Source organism: Macaca nemestrina, chromosome X (assembly GCF_043159975.1).
Source record: "Macaca nemestrina isolate mMacNem1 chromosome X, mMacNem.hap1, whole genome shotgun sequence".
NCBI classification, from domain to species: Eukaryota; Metazoa; Chordata; class Mammalia; order Primates; family Cercopithecidae; genus Macaca; species Macaca nemestrina.
The window spans coordinates 47,113,664-47,130,802 of NC_092145.1; the positions used below are offsets into that span (position 1 = coordinate 47,113,664).

Here is a 17,139-nt window from a genome sequence, read left to right on the forward strand (position 1 = left end):
TTTAAAAATATATGTGAGTTCTTTAGGAGAGTTCCTTTCAGCTCTCTGGGTGGAACACAGGTGTCAAGAAATTCTGCATGCCCACCAAGCCAGGAGTAAAGAAGCAGGCTGTGGGACCCTGCCTTTTCTGCATGGAATCGGAGTTCCAGTTAAGTCTAGCCCTCGAGGTGCCTACCTCCTAAGTCTCCTTGTTTACCCTTGCTTACCATGTGCTTGCAAAGGTAAGGGACCAGAGGTAGAGGGTGCCAGTCCCTGTGCCTATGCTGGGTGCTGCTGGGACTCTTCTCTCTAATGGTGTGAGCAGGATGGGACTGGCCCACATCACAACCTGCTCTCTCAGTAGCTGTTCAGTGATTTCCCTTCCTTCCCTTGATGTGGGAAAACTTTTGGCAGGGCTTGGATTTGGGTCAAGCATTCAGTGCCCTGACTGGATCCTCTCTGCTAGTAATAACATGGCCTCTGCAAGCCCATCCTACCCTCCATTCTCCTATCAAGCAGTTCCCTCCTCCTCAACAGCTGGTTCTTATCTGCCTCCCTTGTCCCAGCCTCAGGCAGGCAGCCATGGTCTCATTCTGACATACACGTGTTCTCCTGAATGCTCCTTGATGACTTTCAGCTATGAAAGACCGCTCTTCTCCCAACTCTCCCTGTTCTCAAACTTCTGAGGGTTCCCTGTGTCCTGCCACATCAAGTCTTCAACTTTTCTGTGGTACTTTCCAGGCCCACTTCAGCAGGAACCTTTCCAGTCAACCTTTCCAATGCAGCCCATGACTTCCCCCAGCCATGGGCAAAATGTGAGCATTCCACAAACCCTCCACTGCCAACTCTTTTTTTGTGTTCCCACAGCACTTAGGCTCTGTTCCAAATTTGTACTGTTTGCTGTGATTTTGTATGCATTAGTCTTGAAACTAGGCCCACATTTTCTTTCTTTTTTTTTTTTTTAATTATACTTTCAGTTCTGGGATACATGTGCAGGACGTGCAGGTTTGTTACATAGGTATACGTGTACCATGGTGGTTTGTTGCACCCATCAACCCATCATCTACATTAGGTATTTCTCCCAGTGCTATCCCTCCCCTTGCCCGCCACCCCCCAACAGGCCCCCATGTGTGATGTTCCCCTCCCTGTGCCCATATGTTGTCATTGTTCAACTCCCATTTATGAGTGAGAACATGCAGTGTTTGGTTTTCTATTCCCGTGTTAGTTTTCTGAGAATGATCGTTTCCAGCTTCATCCATGTCCCTGTAAAGGACGTGAACTCATTTTTCTTACAGCTGCATAGTATTCCATGGTATATATGTGCCACATTTTCTTTATCCAGTCTATCATTAATGTAGGCCCACACTTTTGACCTCCTACTCATTGTCAACAGCACCCCAGCACTATTTTTTAAGTACTGCTCTTTTTCTTTTTATATTATTAATATGTATTATACACATATATACACATATACGCACATATTTATTGATTTTATGAAAATCCCAATAATAATAAATAACAGAACCACTGTAAACAAAGTTCCAACAATGGGAGGTAGGAACCTAAAAAGTGAAAGTTTACTCTACCCCCATCATTCCCAGAATGAAGCCTTTTAAACAGTTTGCAACCTATCATTTTTTGTAGGCCACATGTTGGATATTGGAAAAGGTTGAGTGGTAGGTGGTGCCCAAGAGAACTGCATTTCCTTGGACAGAGCGTCTTTTACTTCCTTGCGAGGGTCGTAGGTCTTCGTGGGCCTGATTGACACTCAAAATTATACTCCAAAGGATCGTCACAGCTGGTGGCCACTTGCATCTCCAGTACTTAACTGTAGCCACAGCATAAAGCATCTGTCCCATTTTCAGCCTTTAAAAAAGTAAACCTTGAAGGTGAACAGTAAAGGGCGTGCTTAATGGGCTTTTCAAAGTTTTTCACAGATTTGTAGGAAATTATGGACAGTCAGTAAAGGGGCCAAGAGGTGGAGACGGGAAGCATTTATGAAAATGGACTTTCTACCTGATATGGTGTTGTGTTCTCTGAGAGGTAATGCATATTACTAATGGTTTTTATTCTTCTGCCAAGACAATTCAGTTCCTACTGGGATTTGTTCTAAATGATAGACCAGCCTGCCTATGTTGCACCCACTGGGGTTAATGCTCAGTCTGAGTCCACTTTAAAATGTCAGCCTGAACTCTCAGACTTAATTGTTACAGACATTTTATAAGCAGGGCATTTAAAATCCTCAGGCTGTTCCCTCTTGCTGTCATAATTGATACTTAATAGATATTCTCAGGCTTCTTGTATTTTACACATTCGACACTTTACAGATTGGAGAGGAGAGGAGAGAGGGATAGGAAGAAAGAACAAATAAGCAATTCATGTGTGTATATGTGCATGTGTATGTGTGTTTTCCCTGTGAATGTCTGCTACTAGGTGCAGTGATGGAGTCCTGGGATCTGCCAACAAAGATGAGCTCTTGCAGGTTTGTCAGCTTGTAAGTTTCTGGGCCCACTCTGGCCCCCTGGGGCAATGTTCTCTAGATACAGCCATTTCTGGATTTCACTGCAAGCACATGGTTGGCCATTTGGATGTGAGTTAAAAAATGTCATGATGCTCTCCAGCGTTCTGTTCTTTCACTATTTTGACAATCTGATGGATGGCCTGGCATTAACTAGGAAGAGGACAATATTATCCAGCCTGAATAACTAATTTCCTAAGAAGTACAAAGTTGAAGGATCTTGGTGCACATGAATCTTATTAAATATGCTTATAAAATGTGTTCTATCCAAATAAGCTTAGCAGCCCCTAAAATAGCCTTTTCTGATCCGTGTCTGGAACTTTGGCGTGCCTCGCAGATCTCTTAGCCAAAATTATTCGGTGAAGTGATGACAGTGCTCTTTGTGTGTGGGAAAATGAGAAGTATTAATGCTAAGTCCTCTATTGACTAATTGCACTCCTTCTGTCCACCTTAGGGGCGACCTGGACCAATTGGAATTCAAGGCCCATCAGGTCCTCAAGGATTCACTGGCTCTACTGGTTTATCGGGATTGAAAGGAGAAAGGGGTTCCCCAGGCCTTCTGGGACCTTATGGACCCAAAGGAGATAAGGTAAGACCAGCAAAGCTTGATTTCTCTTTGATGCATGGGCCACAAATGTAAAGATCAGAAGTTCTCCATCCCAGTTCTGCTCATTTATGATGTCATTCCTGAGTAGTTTCGTGCCAGGCTGCATTTCTGCATTTTTTTTTTTTTTTTTTTTTTTGAGATGGAGTCTTACCCTGTTGCCTAGGCTGGAGTACAATGGTGTGATCTCGGCTCACTGCAACCTCTGCTTCTTGGATTCAAACGATTCTCCTGTCTCTGCCTTCCAAGTAGCTGGGATTGCAGGTGCCTGCCACCATGCCCAGCTAATTTTTGTATTTTCAGTAGAGATGGAGTTTCACCATGTTGGCCAGGCTGGTCTTGAACTCCTGACCTTGTGATCCACCCTCAGCCTCCCAAAGTGCTGGCATTACAGTCAGGAGCCACCGCGCCCCACCCAGGCTGCATATTTTAATAAGAGATGGGATGAGTGATGGCCTGCCAATGATTCAGCCCACTTGTGGAAGGACTCCCATAGCAAGCACACCATAAAGTAAATGTATTAGCTGCTTGCTAAACAAGTGGGCTCACTGTGGTAAGAAGTCAGGTGGGTTTGAACTGTGCATGGGCCAGAAGTCCAATCACCTGGGCAGCCGAGATCAGGAATCCGAGCAAGGATACTGGGAAGAAAGGGGTCAGAGTGCTTAGAAGCAATCTAGGCCACAAATATAGGGACAGAGCTGCAAGAAACGAGAGTGATAATGTCATGGTGGCAGGCTGACTGTTCAGCAGCTCAGTTTATGTTCCCTGCCTACTTTAATCACCTTCTATTCACCCCGTTGGTGAGGGAAGGATTCCCTCACTAGGATCATGGGGATGACTAAAGATATGACACCTGACACTGGACAGATGAAATTGACAGCAATTTGTTAGTCACATATACTCACAGCTCAGGGGAAGAGGATACCACACACCACATAGGGCCACACAGGGATAGCACTTGGGAACAGAGTTTAGAAGAAAAGGCTGTGCGAAGCAGACTTTGTAGTATCAGTAGGGTAGGGTGCCCCTGGTTCCTGAAGGTGGATGCAATTGGCTTGTTTGAATAGTCCACTAGGCCAGCGAGAAATTGAAACTGCTATTCCAGGATAAGCAGGAGTTGCACCTGGTCCACTTGATAAGGAAAGTTGTTCGGCTACGGGACCTTATCTGTAGAAGCATAATGGCAAGGGAAACTTGTGATTAGGTCATTCAAGGTCCTCTAGTTTTCCCCAGATGGCAGCAGGTAATAGTGAGCCTATAATTTTTAAACCTAGACTATACTCCCTTAAAAAAAAAAAAGAGCTGGTTTTGGAACAAAGACTTGTCTAAGGCCTTAGGTAAAGGTAAATGGTCACTTGGAACTGCAGTGGGAATCAAGGGTATACAATATGGGGAGGGAGATATGAAACACTTCTTAAAAATGTAGGCCATTGACTCTCATAAACAAACCTACTGAGTCTAACAAATACCAGTTGGATTGTGTCTTACATTCCTCTCCCTACTCCTTTTTTTAGGGTCCCATGGGAGTTCCTGGATTTCTTGGCATCAATGGGATTCCGGTGAGTGTGTCCACAGATGAATTTTTCATATCCTCCTTTAGGTTCTGCCTCATATTTCAGACACTTTGACCTCAGCAACGTCCTGTCTCATGCAAGCATGCTCAGGAACAAGGGTTGAGATATGTGTGGTGAGGTTTAAAGGGCAGTGGTCACACACAATTGCCCTTGGATTCAGGCACAAGCAGCCCTGTGTTGCATGATTGGAGAGTGGAGGGACCTGTATAGCCATAACATCAATATCTTAGACAACACGAGTTAAGTCTTGTGGGTTGAGCAGAGCTTTGATTGGAGATGAGGAACTGGTTCTAAGGTGTAAAGACAGAGCCACATTAGAGCATATATATCCTTATATAGGGAAATTAAGATGATACATGAAATTAGAAGATAAAATCCTTCATGATATCTTGATACCTTCCATTTCATAATTTGTTCTCTTCAGCCTTACCTCATTTCAGAGTGAATTTTCCTTTAAAGTTTTTACAAAGTGACTACTCCAAAGATCACTTGGAGGCAGCCTCTTGCAAAATTTATCCTGTGGACCTCTGCTCTGCCCAAGATAAGTGGAAGGTTTGGAACTTGCAGACAATTCTTTTTTCCATCCATCCAGCCTAATATCTTAGTTTCTCTATTTTCGTCCTATATCTGCGCCTATCCCACCGCTGGTGATTCCATGGTAACATTGCACCAGCCTTTAAAATACAATATTTGGAACTTACTGGCTATCTTTTTTCAGTTTTTCCCTTTGACACATCTCTATATATTTAAGCCATAGTCTGGGCTATGTTTGTCTACAGCAGCAGTTTTCAATCTTGTTTAAGAGAAGAACAGAATCTCAACATATAGAACAGAAAAAAAAAAAAAAAAAAAAAGTGCAGCTCCTCCATTTGTGGGAGGTCCTAAAGCCTGCTTTTATCTTTCCAACAGCCTCTCAGAGGTTGTTCTGAACCTTATCAAAGCATGGTTTTTGGAGACCCTATGATTAACAGCTTTTGTGTTATCCTCGATAATAATCTAGTATCAGGAAAAGGGGTTCAAATCTTTTTTCGCCAATTGGTAGATATTTAATGTGCTCCTGCTATATGTTAGCACTCAACCTTGGGGATACAGAGGAATCATGTGGCTCTGCCCTGAAAGATAATATCATCTGATTCATTGTCTCCTCTGATCTAGTAGACATTTATGAATTTGAAAAACTGAAGGCTCACTTACCTCATATCTGTTGCATGTATCAACAAGTCGGCCATCAGACTTCAGCATTTTATTCAACTGCAGTGTCTGCAAAGTGCCCAGAAATAGACCATTGGGAAAATAAGCAGACGAGGTTGGCCATCCTTTTATGATGTCTCCTGGCATTTTCTTTTGGCTGTGTTCCTATGGCCCCTTTAGCCAGAGTCTCCGCCCAGAACGTGTATCTTCTGGGAGCCACTGGATAAGGGAAACTAGCAAACTGGAGGCAGCCTCTTTCATTCATTCTGTGGACCTGGCTTTGCCAGAGATGAGTGGAGGACTTGGAGCTTACCGTCTTAGTATGCCCTTCCTCCTGCAGTCTTGTTTTAATGGGAGCTGGAAGGAAGTGAATCCTGGAGGCTAAGGCTGTTTCCAATTCTGAGCTGGAAACTGCCCCAGAGTCCAGCTGGATCCTCTTGCCTCCAGCCTGTCGCTAAGAGAGCCCTAGAGCTTGCAGGAATGGATCACTTCTCTTCAAGGCTTCATTGCTTGGCAGAATGAGTTGCAGCTGTTCAGACCTCTCTAAATGAGCTTACCGCTCCCAGTAGAAGTCCCCACTCCCTTGTGGGGTATCCACATCTTTTACTTAGGCCTTATCCTTTTCTAGTTTTCTTGCCCGAACTCCTGATATTTCCTTTCCTTGACCAAAAATTGTATGTGTTTTCTTTTGACTTCTGATTGCCCTAGCTGCAGGCTTCAAACCTCATTACTCCATAAAATCCCACTTTCTTGTTGTTTCTCTCTCTTGCAGCCTCTCAAGAAATATTTGTTAAACATCTTCTGTTCAGTGCTTACCTCTTCCTTCCACCTCTAATCTCCCAGGAGTCATTGGTACCTGTCTCAAATACTCCAGCGCCTCACTACCTACAGCCCCAGGGGACTTAATGATAGATAGTTTTTTTGTGCTAGTCTTATCCAGCTCCTAGAAAACAGAGATTATATCTTCTGTTCCTCTCAGAAGCCTGAGAGGCCCATGACTGAACTCTGCATAGAGTAAACACTCTAAAGGTATTGCGGGGGAGGTTGACTCCAACCTCTAGTGCCTAGCAATAGTTCTTCGACTGTCAGGGCTCCCTCAGACAGAAAAACACAGACACCATAGGCCTAGTCAGACTGATTATTTTGTTCTACTTTCAGTAACACATATTAAGCAATTTGGCTGAAACCAACAGCTTTCCTAACACATCTTACTAAACTGGATCACTGCACAGATCTGCTTCCCCTCTTAATATTAGCTGATTGTTAACATATGTGTCACTAGTTTTGGTCTCAAAACTCCATTTTTGCTGTCATGTAGACAATTTCAACACGAGTGGGTTAGTCATCACTTCATGATAACCTAAGTCTTTGCACTAAAGGGCACAGCAACTAAGCTAGAGAGTGAGCAAACAAGCATTCCTAAAATTGTCAACATTAGAACAACATAGACTAGGGACAGTAGGGCTGTGGCTTTTAATGATATCCCAGCTGTGAGTTGGGCCCGTTGGCATCCACAAGAGATGTGTGTTTATCAAATGTTTTCAGTTCAAAGCAGTTGGGAGCAGAGATTTTCACTTTACAATTTATGTTTAGCTTTCCCCATGGAGTCAATCCCAAATCTCTAGTTCCCTGCCTGGAGACTTGTAAATGAGCACATGAGATTTATATCCTCAAAGTGAACACATACCACTCACCAAATGGAAACTTTTCCTTTGAAACTGGATTCTGAGGAACATTGTTTTGGCTTTTCTGGAATACAACAGATCCTCCTGTTCCATGTGCTCAGTCCCTTGAGGCAATACAGAACTATGGTTTCCTCCCTCAAAGAGGTATACACTCTTGGAGGGTTGGCACACACATATGTAAAATCATTAGCTATAAGAATAAAGGGCAATGTGCCAGAAATTCTGTGGTTCTGAGAACTGAGAGGAGGTAGAGCTCAGTCCTGTGGTTTACCCTTGCTGACTTGACTGAGAGAAGATTGTTTATTGAGCTCCTACTTAGTAAACCTAGTCTCACTTATTTTAACCATAACCCAATGGAATAGGCATTATTCACTTTTAATGCTGGCAATGACTCTATAAGGTAGGTATTATTCATCACCATTTGACAGTTAAGGGATCTGAGGCTCAAGTTGGAGAAGGGAAACAGTGGGATTGGAGCCACAAGTCTAACTGGCTCAAAACATGCCTTGTCTACCCATTTCTTGGCATCAGCTGGGTGAAAAGGCGCTGATAGATCTGAGTCAGAGGTCAGAGATTTATTTCCAGAGAATTCAGCTAAGGTAGGAAAGTGCAAACAGGTATCCCTGAAATCCTACAGGTAGGAAATATCAGGAGTTCAGGCAAGAAAACTAGAAAAAGATAAGGCCTAAGTAAAAGATGTGGATACCAAAGGTTAAGAATCCAGACAAAGGTTTTGGTGTGAAACAGAAACAAGGGCTCAGGAGTAAGGAAGACTCCTGGTACTTAGCCAGCCTGTCGTTTTGCCTCAATTTATCCCTGTAACCTAGCTGAGAGGTAACCCCTAGCAAGTTTGGCTGGGACATTTTATAATAGTGGCGATCAGGATCCCAGCCAGAGATAGACATTTCACCTGAAGGGTTTAACTGAATAGAGTTGAATGAAGGGTATATTTAACAGATGTGGAAAAGATTAGGGGAAACAACAATGGATGGTGGAACGACTAACTCAAAGCTACCCCTAGACCTGAAAGGGAAAAAAATGGAATGGTAATTATTGGAATCCAGTGAGATCTGGAACCATGAAATAGCTGTTGCCGAACAGGAACTAAGACTATGGAAAAATTTGTCCATTTCCTTGGAATATAGCCAGGGAGGGAGAGCATGGGGGAAATAAATAACCTGTGTCTTTTCTCTTCCTGCTTTGATCTCTCCAGTCTGTGTCTCCCAGTGGCCAAATACAACTGGAAGACAGAGGGAAAGGGAGCCTAGGTGGTACAGTCCATAGAGGCCAGGCTCCCAGGACACAGATCTGAGGGAGATAGAGTGTAGATCGTCAGGGCAAACAAGAGTAACCATCCCAATTAATAACAAAAAGTTGCAAACTTTAGTAAGCTGTATCAGCTTCCCCAATGCAACTAAAAATCATCACCTGAGTCTGCAGAGGCACAGATAGCAGCAACTTTGTTGTAAAGACAAGTTATTGAGCATTCCTCTGGACTTAGCATTCCATGAGTCCGGTTGTCTAGACTCACACTTTTGTATTAACAGTGTGTCTAGCTCTTACAACTATAATAACAACGAAAATGAAACAGAATTCTATAGAATATTTCCTCTATAAGAATTTGATTAAAAGTTGTTTCCTCTAATAATTTGAAAAGTTCATTTTTGAACATATAGCATGTTTCCCTCAAATCATCAAATGTATATACTTGGCTTTTAAAGTGTTTGCGTCGGCAGGGGGGAAATCTACCTTTTCTTGACCTGTCTGCATTTCTGATCTTTCTGATCATCTCTTTGCTCCATGCCCAACACACAATTGGCTTTCGATGGATTAAAAAAGATATATTACCTACAAAAGGGTAGACTCTATGTACCAAGGAAGCCCAACTCTAGAAAATTATTGAATTCAGATGAACTGTATGAGAATGATTACTAATTCCCAAGCAAAACAACTGCCTCAGTAGTTAGTACGGAGAAGAGGAAAACATACAGTTTTTGAACTGAAGCAGTAGCCTGATGTGTGCGCATGATGAAATGAGATTGAAAATGTGATTCTTGCAGGACTTGCTTATTTTGGACCAAGCAACTTTCAGGAGAGGGGGTGCTGTGGGAACTGCTTCTGCTCTATTAACCAAAATCCAGCATCATTTCCCGTGCAGAGCTTCCAATACTGAATGTCATGCCAGGCTGCTCAGGGTCTGTCTGGCCTGAGGAATCCTAAGGCCTGGCATGATTCCGTGTTCATATCACTTCAGCTGCCAGACAGCTAAGCCCAATTTTAGCACATCTTTGTATACAAGAAAGGTAAAGTTGCAAGACCTTGTGTATCCCATCTGTTCATGCTTGATCCCTTTGGTTTCAGTTTGGTCCCTATTAAAGCATTCATCCTTTTGGGAGGGACAACATTGAACTGTGATTAGACACATATGCTTGAGTATAAAGGAAAGACGTGCAAACATACATGATGGATCTAAGGGAGTGATCAAGGAGCCAGAGTTTAATAGCATGCTTGGCTTTTCTCGCTGTGGAGCCATTTGGAGTAGCTGACAGTCCTGTGGCTAACTTGATCCCTTCTTTTCTCTTTGAACAGGGCCATCCTGGACAGCCGGGCCCCAGAGGCCCACCTGGTCTGGATGGCTGTAATGGAACTCAAGGAGCTGTCGGATTTCCAGGCCCTGATGGCTATCCTGGGCTTCTCGGACCACCTGTATGCTGCCAGATATTTGCATTTTATTTCAAATGGCTTTGCTTGTCTCTAAGTGTGCCCTTTTTCTGCCTCTCTGGAAACCTCATTAAGATTTTGTGGGGCAGCCACTACAGACCCTTGTCAAATGTAGGAGTTAATACTGGCAGCACCACAACAGTAAAAGTCTAAAGAAGAATACCAGTTGCATTGGGGTGTGCACATGCTACACTGCTTAGGGTTGCCTTTTTTTTAATGCAGCTTGTGAAGTTGGCAAGATTGTTAAAAGGCTGTAGTAAATTTCATGGCAAAATAACACACTTGGGCTATTTAACATGGTCCCACATCAGACAATATTAAGGAATGTTTGGAAGACTTATATGGGATCACGGAAGCACTAACCAAAACCCGAAGGGCTTGCTAGCTTGGTCTATACCAGTGGTTTTTAACCAGGGGTGATTTTTGCCACTCAGGGGACATTTGGCAATTGCTATTGATATTTTGAGGCCTCACAACTGGTGGTGTGCTACTGGCACAAGACAGCCCCCTCCTCAACATCTAGGAATCATTTGGTTCAAAGTGTCAATAATGCTGAGGTTGAGAAACCCTACTCTATAGTAACAGAGTTTGTGGCTACACTCACACATCATAACCCTTGGTTATGGTATTGATAAGGTATTTATTGGATCCCAGTGTCACCACTTTTATTTAATTCCATTCATCCAGATAGGGCTCAGATATTTTGATCTAAGGGATCTCTAGTAAATACAATGCCCTTCCTGACTGATTTTACAAGTGGCTGGAAAGAGAAAAATAACACATTTCAGACCCATTCTCAACCTCCCTTGAAATAATCTAAATTCATGAGGGCACTGATCTGAGATATTTAACTAGAAATCACACCATTCATTAGATATGTTTTATAGATACGTGAATTAATTGACACTTCATTAGAAGAGCAGCACCACCACCTTCAGTGACCAGGCTGGGGTATGGGTATATGTGTGAGAAAATGAGATAGATGGACAAAGCACAAGCCCCAGATTGGCATATAGGACTTTGACACCTAAAAACTAAACCAGTATGCCGGGGGGTGGGGAGGTAAGGAAAGATGTATTGCTAACATAGGATGAGTTAAGTGAGTCGCAAATTTCTCCAAAGATTGCCATGGCAACGAGGTATAGACTAAAACATTTCCATGAAAATCCAGCAAAGCAAGGACATGCTGCCCCCTAGAGGGAGAAAATAAATGTTGAGGTAATGAATACCCTCTGACAAAGGACAAAGGTAAAAACCTAGTCCTGTCTCTAAACTTAACCTCAAACCTAAATAGGAACTTGGACATGTATTTTACTAAGCTGAGACATATCCTTTGCTGAATACCAAACAGATCATTCAGTAGGCTTTTTTGAAGCTTCTTTCAGGGGAGTAGTGGCCACAAGAATAAGGTGAAACAGGCAGTGTTAGGAAAAAAAACCGATTTCTGCTTCTGGGATTATGTTATTGTTTTATGATACCAATAATCCTTGTGCTGAAGGAATCAATCATTCAATAAATGCTTCAGTCCACAAAGCTTAGCCCTACCCCAAATACAAATCCTGACTTCCCTGAGGTGTAGGGACATTGATTATCCCCAGGTGTACAAACTCTAGCAGATATTAGCCAGCATCTGCACTAAGACAGCAAAAAATCTAGTTGAAAGATTGGAATTGTGTACTTTGAACCGTTTTTCATGTTAGCAGTAAGATACACCAGCCTCTTAGACAGGCTTTGAATCTGAAGTTGTGTGGTAGAAGTACAGGCTGAAGGTATTTTTGTAGATATCTTTTAGACCGGAGGTCTACAAACTGGCCCACATGGCCTTTGGCTTGTGGCCTGCTTTTTAAAAAAATAAAATAAAATAAAAAGAAAGAAAGAAAGAAAGAAGAAGAAGAGTGTAAAACAGAGTTTAGATGTGACCCAAAAAGCCTAAATTATTTACTATCTGGTTCTTTCCATGAAATTTTACTAACCTCTGTCCTAGACAAAGGTTCTGTCAGTGACCTATACCTGTGAGGGGTGAAGCAGTGAACTCTCCATTATATGAGTTATTTGTGGTTGTTCAGATCAGTACTCTGAATAGATGTAAAGGATCTGACTTTAACACATTTCAGACCCATTCAAACCCCTTCCCTTTACAGACTTCTGGCTTGGGGATTGGGAGGGCATACAGCTCTGAATCAGAGCACCTGGTCAAGGAACGTGTTTTGCCCCTTAGTACAGCCAATTTTGCCATAGAAAAAGTGACATGGTTTTAGGCTCTTGCTGTCCCATCCTTTATCTGATCAGATAATGCAATTAAGAAGACTATAAGTGTGTGTATTTCTTCAATTTTTTAAACTATTTTACTCAGGGGCTTCCTGGTCAGAAAGGATCAAAAGGTGACCCTGTCCTTGCTCCAGGTAGTTTCAAAGGAATGAAGGTAAGAGCCTGCAAGGCAGGTAGCTGAGTAGGCTATAAGCTGGGTTCCCCAGCATTGGGCCCCACCTCCAATGAAAACATTTCCAGAACTAGCATCTGTGTCTCTATTTAAGGAGCAGACCAAGATGGATTTAAAAGGATCTGGAACTTTTTGTGGTGGAAACATTGACATAAATGTTTGCAACTATACTGTCAAAGAGATTTGCTCTGCAGGATCTAGACCAAAAATAGGAGACAGATCAGCAAACAAACAGTTTGCATGGGTATCATTTTATTTCACAAACCAAGACATTTCCTGCAGGCAGATACCTTTTGTCTACTGTAGAATCCTTGTCTGTATACCTTGGTTTGAAGCCATGTATATCTCTGCCCATCACAACATGGCCATTAGCCAAAGATCCTGGTTCTGCCCTTCTCTGTTGCTTCACACCAACCCATCACCCTAGCTGGGCACCTGGATGTCTGCAAAAATTGCCCATCAGCCCTGCAGCTGGCTGGATACTTTCATCTCTTTCCAGAATTGACAAGAACCTTCTGTGTTCTTGTGACTGTATTGCCTGATATCCTGTGGGTCCTAAGTAAACCCTGGCTTCAAATGTTTGGTCCTATTCCCTTGCAGAGCAGGACAGGGGTCCATCATTTCCCTGGTAGCAAACGAAAATTTATGTGCCCAACATCTGAGGAGAAGATGCACCAAGCTCACTCAGCTAATTGATGGCACCTTTCTGTCTTCCATTAGTGCATAGAGCCTGGAACATTGGCAATCACTTTGGAAGGCAGTGATGGGGGTGGGTGGCTGGAGAGCCAGAAAAGATTTAGGGTATGGGCTTCTAACTATAGATGCCATAGTAGAAGATGGAATGTTTGAGTTGGAAAGGACCTCATGATTGTCAGACTTGTATTGGTATCGCTCATTTTACAGATAGAAGAACTGAGGTGTACTGAGGCTATGTGACTTGCTCAAAGCCAGTTCACCAAAGAGCTAAAACTCAGGCAGTGCTCTTTCCATGCAACAGAGAGCTGATTTTTTACTGTAAGCCAAGTGGAGTAAGACTAGCAGGTGTCAAAATTTGGTCATTGTCTTAGAAAACATTGATTAAATGGTTTTGCCAAAAATCAGAGACCTTGGATCCAGTGGAACACAACAATTTTCACAAGATGGTTATATTACCGATTCATGCAGTAACTAAAGATGCAGCAAAGTAATTAAAACGTAATCAGAGACTGTATGCTCTGTTGATTTTCCCTTGAAATGCCTGATTTGCATTGTATACACATGGGCACAGAATCTTTGGGGATGAAGGCACACGGGAAGGTAGCTTTGCTTTCCTCCGAAAGGAGTAGGAAAATCACCAGCCCACAGAAGTAGTCTCTAATTGTTAAGTTCCTAGCACAGGTGAAAATTAATTAATCCAAGTAAAATGTGAAATCCTGTTCAGCCAAGGCTATAATATGTGTCTTCTACAGTCCAGATTTTCCTTACAGAAAAAAGTAAACAATCTAAACAGTCCAGTATGTCCAATTCATACATTATTTAAAACACAAGACTTTGACAGAGGAGGCCCAAGGTTCAGAGATGTGTTTTTGTCCCTATGAATGTTAGGTTAATTATCTGAAATATTGCAGGCTTAATTTATTGAACTCTTCAGTGTCCTGCCTTTATTTCTCAGGGGGATCCTGGGCTGCCTGGACTGGATGGAATCACTGTAAGTTATTATTTATGTGTTGAGCTCTCAGTGTTGACTATCACTAATGGTGCATTTTAATTCTCCTCTATGATGTTCTAAGGTCTTTGTAGACCTCAAGGAAAATCTAGACAGTTGAAATAGAATGGGTCACAGGCATTTTCCAAATGAGAAAGCACTGAGAGGATGAATTGTACACTGTCAAGTTGCATGACAAGCAGGCTTTCAGACTTTAGGCCAGAGACTTATGTATTCACTGGGATGTACCTTCCCCTAGTATTTTGCCTTTCATTCAGGAAGCATTTACTAAATGTTTTCTGTGTGTCGAGTGCTGTGGGTAAATCAAAAGAAGTAGAGCACATTGCTTTAAAAGGTATTCTACACAGAAATTCCTTCTAGGGACTCTTGATAATAGTGAGTCTGTGTAAGGCTGTGAGTTATGTTAATAAGAGCTTTATTTTTCTTTAAGATTCCACATTGCCATCACTTTTTTTTTTAAACAACTTAAGAAAAAAAATGCTTCTTTCCTTCTTTTTTCTTTCCCTTTCCTGTATTCACTGTTTCTTTCTTCAGTCCTCTCTTTTTTCAGTCCTCAACTGATATTGAGCACCTAACTATTAGCAAAGTGCTATGAGTAATCTCTGAGACAATGTAGACACAGTCCCTGCCCCCAAGGGTAGGAAAAACTAGTAGGAATGTGGCATAAGAATTCCACAGCAACTTAGAGGAAGAGATGCCATTCACTTAAGGATATGTCATGTGAGTCTTTATGTCTAAGAGACAGAAGGTAGCTTGTGAGAAGTGTGAATGGTGTTTAGCTGGCAGTGGAAGGAGACTTTCTAAATAGAGAGTTACAGAGTTTCGTGGGAAAAAAGTAGGCAAAAAAAAAAATGGGATGTGTGCAAGCACACACAAAAACAGAGATGAATAAGGACCAAGGCCATACATATTCCCTAGGGCAAAACAATTGGCTTACACAGTGTATTCATTACATTTACAGAACAACCTCCACTGTACTTGCTGCATAGCTTCTCTTATGTACTTGTTTTCCTGTCCACAAAGGTGCAATGTTTGTCCACATACACAGGCATGATATACAAACTGCTTCAATTTGGGGAGAGGGCGTTTGGTGGCTGAATAAGGTATTTGTGATCAGCAAGGTGATCACAGATGGCTAGTTATTTTCAAAACAATGTTCAGACTGTCATTTATTTCTGGAGGCCCTTTGAACTCCTCCTTTCTCTTCCTCCTGTCTGAGTTCCAACCTCTGTTACCCTCTCCACCCCTTATCCAGGCCCATGTCAACTTATTCCTGCTCCACCATTGGAAATGGACCCTTGCATTTCACCAGATCATTTTTCTCTTGCGATTTCACTGTCTTATGTTTAACATTGTTGTTATTTGATCCAAAAATTTTCTAAGTTCCCTTATGATTTTTTCTTTGACCCATGGAATATTTAAAAGTGTGTTGCTTCATGTCCAAATATTTAGTAGCTTTCCAGATATCTTTCTATTATTGATTTCTAGTTTTATTTTATTGCAATTAGAGTGAACACTTTGCGTTATTTAAGTTCTTTTAAATTTGTCAAGGTTTGTTTTATGGTCCAGCATATGGTCTATCTTGGTGAATGTTCCATATGCTCTTGAACAGAATATGTATTCAGCTGTTGTTGGGTATAATGATCTTAAAATTATCCATCAGGTCAAGGTAATGGATAATATTGTTTGGATCTTCTATGTCCTGACTGATATTTTTGTCTAGTGTTTCTGTTCATTATGGAAGGAGGGATGTTAAGATGTCCAACTGTAACTGCAGACTTGACTGTTTCTACTTGAAGTTCTGTTAGTTTTTGCTTCATGTATTTTGAAGCTCTGCTATTATGTGCATAGGCATCTAAGATTGTTATGTCTTCTTGATAAATTGACTAATTTTATCATTTTGAAACATGCTTCTTTATCTCTGGTAATATTATTTGTCTCAAAGCCTACTTTACCTGATATTAATATAACTCTTTTGCTTTTTTAAAAAAGTGTTTGTTTTATTATAACATTCTAATAGGAAAAATTTCAAATATACAGCAAAGAAGAGTGAATTTTGCAATGAACATGCATACCATTAATATTTTACTATACATCATCCCTTGGTATCCATGGGAGATTGGATTCAGGACCTCTCGTGGATACCCAAATCCATGAATGCACAAATCCCTTATATAAAATGGTGTCATGTTTGCCTATAACCTATACACATCCTCCCCTATACTTTTAATCATCTCTAAATCACTTATAATACCTAATACAATGTAAATGGTATATAAAAAGTTGTTATACTGTATTGTTTAGGGAATTGTGACAAAAAAGAGTTTGCATGTGTTCCATACAGATGCAACCATCCTTTTTAAAAAAAAAAAATATTTTCAATCAATAGTTGGTTGAATCCACAGATGTGGAACCCACAGATACAGAGGGCCAACTGTACTTGCTTTATCCTTCTATCCATCTATCCATCCCTCTATCTGTCCATCAATCCATCCTATTTTTTAATTTTTATTTTAAGTTCACAGGACATGTAGGTTTGTTACATAGGTAAACGTGTGCCATGGTGGTTTGCTGAACCTATCAACCTGTCACCTAGGTTTTAATGCCAGCATGCATTAGCTATTTTTCCTGATGCTGTCCCTCCCCCTACCCCACCCCCCGACAGGCCTCAGTGTGTGTTGTTCCCCTCCCTGTGTCCATGAGTTCTCATTGTTCAGCTCCC

The 17,139-nt window shown here is 41.7% G+C and overlaps 1 protein-coding gene across 7 annotated transcripts in view; it reads left to right on the plus strand.

Moving 5' to 3' along the window:
- LOC105490453 (collagen type IV alpha 6 chain) overlaps positions 1–17,139 on the plus strand; it is a 312,047-nt gene that overhangs the window by 225,445 nt on the left and 69,463 nt on the right. For all 7 annotated transcript variants that reach the window (XM_011756089.2, XM_011756095.3, XM_071088636.1 and 4 more), the window contains exons 4-8: positions 2,952–3,086; positions 4,616–4,660; positions 10,141–10,257; positions 12,626–12,694; positions 14,364–14,399. In XM_011756089.2, coding sequence (XP_011754391.1) covers positions 2,952–3,086; positions 4,616–4,660; positions 10,141–10,257; positions 12,626–12,694; positions 14,364–14,399 — 402 coding nt within the window. The remainder of the gene's footprint in view (positions 1–2,951; positions 3,087–4,615; positions 4,661–10,140; positions 10,258–12,625; positions 12,695–14,363; positions 14,400–17,139) is intronic.